The sequence below is a fragment of the Monopterus albus genome, unplaced genomic scaffold, assembly GCF_001952655.1.
Source record: "Monopterus albus unplaced genomic scaffold, M_albus_1.0 scaffold94.1, whole genome shotgun sequence".
Classification (NCBI taxonomy): Eukaryota; Metazoa; Chordata; class Actinopteri; order Synbranchiformes; family Synbranchidae; genus Monopterus; species Monopterus albus.
In genome coordinates, this window is record NW_018127974.1 from 3176876 (window position 1) to 3187748 (window position 10873).

Here is a 10873-nt window from a genome sequence, read left to right on the forward strand (position 1 = left end):
GTAGTCAAAGCATGAAGAAAATCAATGTGTGATTGTCTGATGATTATGTGGTGTGTAGCTAAAAACATTGTAACACGACCTCTAATGATATGTCATGACATTAAACATAAGAAAATATTATGGCTATGGCTACAGTTATACACGTCATAATAATAATATTAAACACCCTGTCTTCTAACAGTCATCAACTTTCTATCTAGTTATCCTTGACCATAAGCAACCTGCAGTAACTCATGAGAATGACTAAGCATTTAACAGCCTGAGCTAGACATCCTGTCTACTCTAAACATTTCTAATATATCAAGTATCTAACCAATATCTATCTGACTAAAAATACCTAATAATACCTTTACTACCCTGACCTGAGGTGACACCTTTTCCACCACTGTAGTATACACTGGAAGTAGGTGAACAAGGCTGTGGGCAGAGCGACCTAGGGGGGGCGGGGGGGGATGCATTTCTGGCATTTGCATACAGTAGGTCCAGAGTTTTATTGTCCCTTGTGCGGCAATTAACATACTGTTTGAAGTTAGGGAGGGAGGCATGGTTAAAGTCCCCTGAGATGAGGATTAAAGCATGTGGGTGTTGTCTGCAACCTAGACACGGTGCTCTGCGCGTGCTCGCACGCAGCAGTAGCATCGGTGGAGGGATTTATGTACAATGTCACTATGATTACATGAGAGTACTCCCTGGGAATGTAGTACGGCCGTGCACTGACAGCTAATACTGTATAGTTCAATGTCTCTGCTACAGAATGTTTTTTAACAGTAACATGTCTGGGATTGCACCATCTGTTATTTTGTCAGAAGACTGATCATGTGCATGTCTCATGATCTCTTTAACTGGAGAACAATTCCTCATATGATGAACAGTCTCTTCTTAACACTGTCTACACATAGATAACATGATTCACTCAAGAAAGTCTGTGCACTGTATTTTTCCATCACTCTCTCTATTAACAGGCTTTGTTCCATAAGTTTTAAGGTTAACTAGTTGATTAATCAGCTAATCATCAGCTCTTAATCTGCTAACTAGGTCAGATGAGGAACCTGTGGTGAATATTCAGCCCCATTTTCTGAATTTGTAGATCAAACAATCCATAATGCTAGAAATATCAAGAAAAATATCAAAATATTGAAACATAACTGCTACTTGTAGCACTGAAATCAGGTTTTATCTACTGTACATAACACATTTTAATTCCTTCTGTAATGTCTCTTTGCAGTGCTCCACTGACGCCTGAGGAACAAGGTATAACACACACACACACACACACACACACACACACACACACACCACTACTACGTCTTTTCTCAGATATGTATAAACACTGGTTTGTAGCTATAGTTCAGGGCATGTTCTCTCTTCTGTCAGTAAAACCTGTCTTACTATTCTTTGATGCAGTTTCATGATTGTGAAGACATTTCACTTTTACTTTATTGTGAATGATGCATGTCTGTGTGTGCACCGTGTATCTGTCACAAATCATGAGTCAGACACGTTTCAGCTTGAAGTACAGTAGTGTTTCTTTCCCTTTGGTAAATTACACCTAAACATCCTATGAAGACAGATGGGGCCAGTTTGGGGTGTTTTTTAAAAACAGGTGTCAGGTCTCTTAAATCTCTTTGTTCAGGCTTGTGAGGTTCACAACCACGGTGTCGTTTAACGCCCTCCACAGACTTGTTTCTAAAAGGATGTTTACTGTTTCCTTGTTATTTGGTCAGTAATAGCTGACTGTAATTCTTGGTACTCCCCTGCTTGCTCCTGACCTGGACATGTTCTAACATGTTTTGTTCATCCACTTTCAGTTTTGTCAACACCTCCAAGCAGCAAACAACATTACACTTGAAAAAGACAATTTAAATAGTACATTTCTCTATTAGCAGTATAAAGTCAGTAATATTTATTTTACTGTGTCTGTTTTGATATCTCTTATCCCTTCTGTACTTCGTAGTTTGTTCAGGAGCATATTCTGCTACAAGGAAGTCACCTGAGCCTGCGCCTAACTGGGCACAACACACGCATGCTGTAGGAAAGAGAAACAGAAAGTTGAAAAGTACAATGAGTCCCTTAGAGTCAGTCAGGGGAATCTGGACAGGGGAGAAAAATCCCTGTTTATTTGGAATCTTTCACTTCTTTAATCCTAAAAAACGATACTTCCTTTTTAATACATGTATTATTGGGCACAAACCCAGAACTACACACAAATACACTTAAATGCAGGTATTTATCTGCAGAGAAAGAGGGAGATGCTGTGTTTACACACAGACAAGTGTGTCCATGGAAACTCGGGCAGTCTGCAGAAAAATGCCGATGAAGGTGTGGTGATTTGTGTCTGTCTGTGTGTTTACAGCTTTGCTGACAGCTGCCAGTTCTGGGGATCTTTCTATGGTAAAGTGCAGTCACACAAACACAGATGCTCACACACTGTTGAGTTAAGACTAGTTGGCCTGTTTGTGTCCGCTGCAGTCCACTGACAAAACGCAATCCCTGAGCCTTTATGACATGGAAACGCCTGATGACTTAAAGTTTTTTTGCAGAGTCTGTGGCGCACAGGAGAGACGGGAGGCCACTGACAGATCAGCTGTGCAGATCCAATGTTAAATACTCAGTGTTTTTGTCTTTGTTAGTTTAGTGTTTTCATTTTCACATGATAACTGAGGGCATTAGTGGTCATGATGAAAAGCAAATAAAAATGATCAGAAACATCAGTGAAGCATGTTGAATCTCAGCTTTTCACCAGCAGGTAAAAGGAACTCCTTAATTTACTGTCATTTTTAAGAGCATCTTAAGTTGTGGTGCTTAGTTTAACAAGTTGTTCAGAGGGATTTTATGGTTCTCTTAAGATTCTTGAGGCCAACAGGGCCCTGATGTGTTTGGAATAAACAGAAGAAAGTGAGCGGAGCAGTGCAGTAAATAGTGACGTAGTTTAAAGGTGATAAACACTGAGTGTCACTGCACTCAGGGAGTCAGATATTACTCATTTTTGAACTGCTGTTTACACTTATACTGCAGCTACAAATGGGCTTTGTGCTTTCTTGGTCTTAAACAAATGCTCATCTACTTCCTGTTTTTTTCCTCTATCGACCCTGCAGCTGTCAGAGTGTGTGCGCCGAGGTGTCAGCTTGTTGGTTAGAGACTCTGGGGGTTGTTCAGCGTTACACAAAGCTGCCCAGAACGGACACACAGACCTAGTCAGCTACATCCTGCAACAGGGTGAGCATATGCATGTAGCATTTTTACATCAGTAGTCCTTTTTTTTTTTTTTTTACTGTAGATTATCTAAGAATATAAGACTTGTGGCTCCTGCAGCATTTATAATGCAAGAAATCTGCAGCATCAAACACAAGCATGAAGGGAATAGTGTAAAAGGTTCAATGAAAAGGTTGGTACCACTCTAAAGGCTGTACAGTACATATGAAGCTACAGCCACAGAGGTTTTCAACTGGTTGTGACCCAGGGACCACCACTGTGACTAAGAAGCAGCCTGAGGAACATTGTTGTGGGGTGGTTGTACCAGATGGGAGCTATTTTAATCCTGAAAATCACCTCGGCTTTTCTAAATTCTGTTTATTTGCATAGGGCGGCACAGCAGAACGGTGGTTAGTGCTGTTGTCTCATAGCAAGAAGGTTCCGGGTTTGAGCCCCGGCCGACCTGGGGCCTTTCTGTGTGGAGTCCACATGTTCTCCCTACCCCTGTGTGGCTTCTCTCCGGGTACACCGGCTTCCTCCCACAGTCCAAAGACATGCAGCTTAGGTTGACTGGTGACTCTAAATTACCCATAGGAGTGAGTGTGTGGTTGTTCGTCTACGTGTCAGCCCTGTGACAGACTGGTGACCTGTCCAGGGTGGACCCCGCCTCTCGCCCAGTATCAACTGGGATTGGCTCCAGCCCCCCGTGACCCTCCTCAGGACAAGCAGTATAGATGATGTATGGCTCTATTTGCATCATTTGACTTTTCACAAATAATAATTAATACATCAAAATTAGTTTTAAAAAATAAAAACTGTGATGCCTGCAGTGAAACTACATTACTGAATACATGGTCAGGGACCACCTGCCATGTCTTTATGGACCACCAGGGCTCCAAGAACCACTGGTTGAAAACCCTTGGTTTAGCACAAAGACTGGTGGCAGCGGGAAACAGCTATTCGACTGTGGTACCTCAACAAAAAAGAATTTTCCCAACAGAGAGGTAAAGTCTGGGTTGACCTCTGCTGCACTAGCTTCTTTAACAGTGTAATCCCTCACTCAGCATGCTTTTCATCAGTCTTTGTGGAAAAAAATGAAGCATGTCCTCAGAGTTCACATCCATAGTTTAATAAAAATTAGCTCCACTATAGCATTGGGTATTAGAAACCGAAACCGAAACCTTTGTTCGCTCTGTGAGCACAGGATGAACTGCAGTCACCGTTTAAAAACGGCGTGGATACGTAGGGCAGGCCTCTGACGGCTTTACTCCGCTCTGGTTACAACAGAAAGTGAAACCAGACGAGCTTGTTTCTCCAGCTGATCTCTGACAACCTATTTTTGCATTTTTGAGCATTATGATCATCATATAGTATATTTGTATTTGCCAGTTTGTATTGTTGCTTGTTGATGCATTTAGTTTGATTTATCCCGAGTGAACAGGGCATCCAAGCAAAACAGAGTGAAATAGCTCTCATTGGACTACCTTCTATAAATAAAGGTTGAATGAATGAAGGAACTGTAACTTGGTTTCATCCATATCCATAAAACTTACCAGCGTTCTCTTGGTGGAAACTTGGTGAAAGTGATGATATAACATGTTAATTAATGAGCTTCAGAGCCGCTCGTATTCAGATTTTATGAGCAGTTTTTATGCTAAGCTAAGCTAATCAGCTGGTAATTTTAACTTCAGGTCTCCTCACACAGGCAGAAAGTCGGTCTTCTCGTCAAGAAAACATTTCTCCAAAATGTGGGACTATTCCTTTAAAGGGAACCCACTGACAAAAGCGACGCATAGTTAATTGAACTTTTTGGGAAACTCACAGTGTCTGTAGTTCTGGTTCAGGCCTGGGACTGTCTCATAAACCCAGCATCATGTTTTGTTGCCTTCTCTGTCTTCTCTTTTCATGGAAGCAGCTTAAGTTAAACATATTGAAATTATGATACAGTACCTTCTTGCCTTATTTAATTTCTCCAGTCTGAGGAAATCTTGTTTGACCCTGTCAGCAAACACCGCTGAAGGACTGGGCTTCTCTTCTGGCACATCGTTTTCAGTAGTTAATTAGATTTTCTGGTGTTTTCTACACACTGTACAGTTACGTTCTAGATTTCATTAACAACTACAGAATGAAAAAAACATGAATACATTTGTTCTTATCAAACTATACAAAGATGCTCATGTGTCTTGTGCTTCTCCCTCCTCAGGGTCCAAAGTCCTTCTGGATTTGACAGACAGAGAGAAGTATGTTGGCTGCTTTTTAATCAGCTGGATAAAGGATTTCCTGTGCAGGAAGATTTTATAACTAGAGAAATTACATGCACACCTGAGCACTTCCTTATCTACTGGGTGGATTTCTTTTGGTGCCAGCTTCATGTGTAGTTAGACTGTTAATTTCAAGGTATGATATTCTGCACGTTCTCAAAATGTATCTGTGTGTGGTTGTGTGTGTAGAGGGGACACTGCCTTGCACAAAGCAGCCTCCGAGAAGCAGCACATGGTGTGTCGATTACTGGTGGAGGCCGGGGCGTCGCTCGACAAGACCAACTTCCAGGTACACACACACACACACACACACACACACACACACACAGTTGTGTCCCTATCACATCAGAACCACAAACCTGTAGGCACGGACTTTTCCTGCAAGTTCAGCTGAGTCATATCAGATCAACATGTGAATGATTCACAGAGGGATTTGTTCTCTGGCTTCTGGGCGTGTGTTTAACTGACTTTCCAAAACAGAAAGTGCAGGTTCAGGCTATTGGCGTAATGTTGAACACAGCGGATGTTCCGACCTGACAGGTTTCTTTCTTGATGGCTCAGTATGAACACTGTTCCAGCTGTCAAACTCCATCAGTGACACTCGGTTAAAAGTCGACAGATAGATTCCTTTATTGTCGCTGCACAACAAAACTGTCATACAGCTGTTAAAAAAATACAGTACAGCTGAAATACGTTTATTATATAAATAAAAACACTGTGCAATATATATATATATTTACCAAGTTGCATTGGCCCTATGTATAAGTAGTGCAGGTATATACGTACAAAAGTACAGCTGGAATGTCAACATCTGTGCAGTGTTCCATGAATGTAACAGCAAATACTGTTGTACTGATGTTCAATCAGGTCCTAAACAGTCGCTGTCAGTGTTCAGTTCTTGTACGGTTCTGGATTAGAAGCTGTTCTGAAGTCTGTTTCCTCATGATCTGATGGACCTGAAGTGAGGTCTGTCAGTATGCTGGCTGCTCCACTGAGGCCTGGAGAGCTGAATCAGTCATCCAGAGGGGCCAGTGAGCAGCTGATGATCTTATTGCTGATCCTCTGTCTGCTGATGAGCAGCTGGCGTACCACATACAGTACAGCAGTCGCAGGGCACCAAAGTATTTTTAGGCATTTTTGTTTAAATCTTTAATTTGCTGGTCACTAGTAGAGAGTGACAGGAGAAGTGAGGAGAAGAGGACAGATCATGGCTCAATATAAGGAACAAGTGCGATCTGTTTAGGCTGTAATCTGCATTAGATTGAAATTAGATTCATTAGATGCATTAGAGTCTAATCTTTAGTTCATTAACGACAGGCACTCCTTTACGTCTGAAACAATTAGTCGATTAATCAGTAACTTGACAGAAAGGAAATTAATCTTCAGCACTGTGAGTAGTTTTCAGGCAAAACTGACATATAATTATGAAGATTTTGAATTTTTGCTGTTTTCTGTGTGGTCACCAGGAGATGTTTTGGGCTGTTGGTTCAAAAAAACATTTCACTGATATTTCCCAGACACGCTGATTCCTTCAGTATTTCTCTTGCTCTCCCTCTGAAGACAGACACTGAGACATGACTCTGTGTGTCCACCAGGGGAAGACCCCAGCGGACCAAGCAGAGGGAGACTCGGAGCTTGCCACCTACCTGAGCAGCCAACAACAATCGTCTGCCACCCAGGAAGACTTGGAGACGGCTGTTTGAGGCGCACACAGTCACACACTCTGTCTCTCTGGACTCGCTCACACCCATAGTGGAGAAGAATCTGTGGGAGAAAAGTGTTTAAAAAATGAACAGAGTCTGGTTTTGACTGCAGATGGAGAGATGAGCGATAAACTGCTCCGGCTCACAGCCGCGCTGCAGCGGACATTTTAATGCTCAACTATTTATTTGTATTTATTTATTCACATTCTATTTATTGGTTGTGCTGATTGATTGATTGTAGGACTTTTAGTGGTTCGGTATGCAAGTGCACTTTGAGCAGCTGCCACTTGTACAGCAGAGCTGAACTCACAGGTTTCTCATCATGTGAGGGATTCATTTTGGTCTTAAATGATTTTTAGGAAACCAGGGCTCAGAGGTTTGATCTGTTAAACCTCTACACTGGTGGAAAATGTGTTGGTGAAGCACTGCAATGAAGGATTCCTGTTGAAAATAGTGAAATATGTCAGGAGCTCTGTGCCAAAGACATTACACTTACTGTATGTGATGTCAAATCTAGTTAACAGCTCCCTGCATTGTCTAGCTTTCAGTCTGTCCCCGACGATGACGTTTATGATGCGCTCTTTCATTCAGCGCCACTGGCGAGCTACGGATGCAAAGTACACATCAAATTAAAATACCACAATCGACAGTCTCAGCTTCCTCAGAGGCCAAAACATCCTGATGTTAGAAATCCGGCTGATTTTTAGCCTCTGACTTGCCTTCAACGAGCTTCAGTCTCTTCTTTCCCTGATGTCTCGGTGGTCAGTGCCAAACATGATACAGGAACACAACCAGTTTGTTTACGTCACAGTGGAAAAAGTCTCTGAACAGGGCTGATAATACACTAGAAATAATAGTCGATCAAAATACACTGAATACCACAAATGTACGAAGGACGTAGTTACATATAAAGCAATCTTCACTTCAGTGTTAGATGAGACAAACTTGTTTTTGTTTATATGTAAAACAACCTTCCTTTTAATAACAGCTTGTTCTGAGTTGTTTCATTTTCTTTTTTGATCCCTGACCTGATGACGTTGCATAGTAGTACAGTATACAAAACAAGAACAACATGTCATCCTGGACAGGAGAAAGATAACCCTCTGAGTTACTGCCCAGCATCTGATCGGAGCTTAAACCGTTAATAGCTGATCAACAGGTAATTATATTGACACCAGATTGATGCCTTTTTTATTTTAAAAATCCTCCAAACTGAGGTTTCATCTTCTCAAATCTGAGTATTTATTGGCTTCCTTTGCCGTCTGTCATTGGAAAGTTGGGGTTTTGGACTGTTGGTAGGTAAAAAAAAGAAGACATTTGAAGATGTCAGCTTGGGTTGGGGTTAACGTGAGGGTCAGTTTGCACCATTTTCTGACAGTTTATAGTCTGAAATATAATATGTACCAAACAATGAGTCCACAATGAATAACTGATAATGAGTTGATAATGAAAACAACCTTCAGCTGCAGCTCCGATTCATCACATGACTAAACTGAAAACTTTCCTTATAAAACTTTTAAAAAACTACTTTTTGTCCCAAATGTGTGATTAAACGGAAATGCACTGAATTCATCATATCACCGAATCAGGTCTGGTTACTGGGACAGGACCAGTATCAGCCCATTATGGATGAAACCCCAACACTGAGTGAATGTTTAGCAGGTGCATCTGGTGGATATTTAACAACAGACCAGACTGTGTTTAGAAAAGGGCGATTTAAAGTCTAACCACAGCAGGATTGAGTGCATCACCTGACCCGACAAGACTTTTCACAAGCAGCTTGTGTGTGTCTGTGCGAGTGCGATAAAACAACCCATTCCATATCAAACCTGACAGAGAGACAGGTACAGCTGCAACAGACGCTCTGTTCTCTGTGCAGCATGTACGTAACCGCAAACTGCGTGTTGCAATATAAAAGTGTGCGTGTGTGTGTGTGTGTGTGTGTGTGCGTGCAGCATTTATCAAAGAAAATTCAAATCTGAGCCATATTCAATGCAATATGAATAGAAGCTGTCTTTTTGCGTTTACATTGCGTTAATGTTTTGAATATAGTCAACCACTTGTCACAGAGGAGTATGGAATGTGCAGTTTGACTTCAGTGCTAGCTGGGTATACGATTGTCTTGTTATTTTATTTATTTTTAATTTTGTGTGCATGTATGTCAATGGACTGAACTTTTAACCAACCCTGTGAGGTCTCTTTTGATATAACCTGTTGTAAACACAGACATAAAGAGCCGGAAACGCTTTTCTGAGTATTTCTGGAGACACTGAACATTTTAAAGACTGAGGTGGAGCCATGGTAGAAGTCGTTTATTTGGCTGTAAATGATGTTTTTAACTGCTACAAAAATTCACAGTATTTCTTACTCAAAGAAATGTTTCTGAATTTTCTTGACCTTTAAAAACCGCATCTGAAAGTACTGCTGTGGAAAAACATTTCTGCTTATCGTTGCTAAATAGGGGAAATTAGTGTTTCTCCAGTTTACGTCACAGAGGCAACATCTGTGCTGTCTCTGAGGTGTTGCGACAATTGCCAGCCAATCAGAACCAAGCATTTCCCTGGTTTCAGGATGACTGTCTGAAGCTATTTTAATGGTTTTTACCCTGCAGTGTGAGGTGACACTGATGATTTTTATTTGAATCCAAAAGTCACACATCAGTGTTTGCTTACAGCTTTTTGTTACAATAAATAGGATGACTTGCTGCAGTTCTGACTCACTCCCCTCACATGGGATTTTCACGTCAAAGCATTTGTTTTCCAGGACTTCTACGATGGCTACCACAGTCGACATCCAACACTGACACCTCCTGTGAGTGTGCGGAGATGACACGTTGACAGACACGTGTACATGAACTCTTTAAGCTGAATTATCTGTGAATGGTGATAATTTTCTATGAAGTGACTGTGGTGATAAGCTAGGCCCGTCCTGAGTGACAACACGCTCTTTCTATTCAGCAGAACCTTTTTATTAACTTGTGTCTCTCATCAGTTATGCATGACATTTTCTTACCTCCTTGGGATTATTTTCTGGTAATGACATAAAAAAATGGCATTATTGTTGTTTAAATTATTTAATTATTATAGTTTTAAATGATTTATACCCGAGTTTCTTCTTAGGATGGACATGTGTTGGGTGTTTTTTTCTTTGTTTTGTATTTCTTTAATCTGCTGACAATGATGGCATTACTTGAACTTTGTTTTCTTAATTTGTTAAAAGAAGATGTGATGCTATAGTTTTTGGCTCCGACTGATCTCTGCTTACTGTTTGAGCGATTGCTGAGGAAATTCTCTACGCACACATGCTGAACTGCAGTTTGCCACAAAAAAACATCATCATCTTGAACTGAAAACTAATTGAGGAAGCAACTTTGTCATGCAGGTTCAAACATTCATGCGCATACAGTTTCAGTTTCCTTTGTGTCCTTGCTGGCTTCAAGCCACAAGTGTATTTAAATAGACTGTTTAGATCTCAGTCAGGTCAGAAGGTTTAAAAAACGGTCGCCACACCCACATACTGTGCACAGTTCGGCTCTGATTTTCTTGTGCAACATGTACTGAGGTTCTACCCTGTTATTTCCTTCATTAAGGTGCATTATTATTCCACAGCCTTTTAGCACAGACTCTTTATATCTGTGCTTAAATCATCACCCATTGTAAAGTTTGTTTTGTCTTAAGTGGAAATGCAGCATGATTGATCAGGGTTTCCACAGATTAT

The 10873-nt window shown here is 41.0% G+C and overlaps 1 protein-coding gene across 12 annotated transcripts in view; it reads left to right on the forward strand.

Annotated features, from left to right (window-relative positions):
* dgki (diacylglycerol kinase, iota) overlaps positions 1 to 8454 on the forward strand; it is an 86821-nt gene extending 78367 nt beyond the window's left edge. For 11 of the 12 annotated variants that reach the window (XM_020608594.1, XM_020608590.1, XM_020608595.1 and 8 more), the window contains 6 exons: positions 1226 to 1251; positions 2354 to 2391; positions 3096 to 3216; positions 5396 to 5432; positions 5643 to 5742; positions 7049 to 8454. In XM_020608594.1, coding sequence (XP_020464250.1) covers positions 1226 to 1251; positions 2354 to 2391; positions 3096 to 3216; positions 5396 to 5432; positions 5643 to 5742; positions 7049 to 7156 — 430 coding nt within the window. In that variant the 3' untranslated portion in view covers positions 7157 to 8454. Of the gene's footprint in view, positions 1 to 1225; positions 1252 to 2353; positions 2392 to 3095; positions 3217 to 5395; positions 5433 to 5642; positions 5743 to 7048 lie in introns of those variants that run through there. The other variant, XM_020608601.1, reaches the window with a different exon arrangement.
* The last annotated feature ends 2419 nt before the right edge of the window (positions 8455 to 10873 follow it).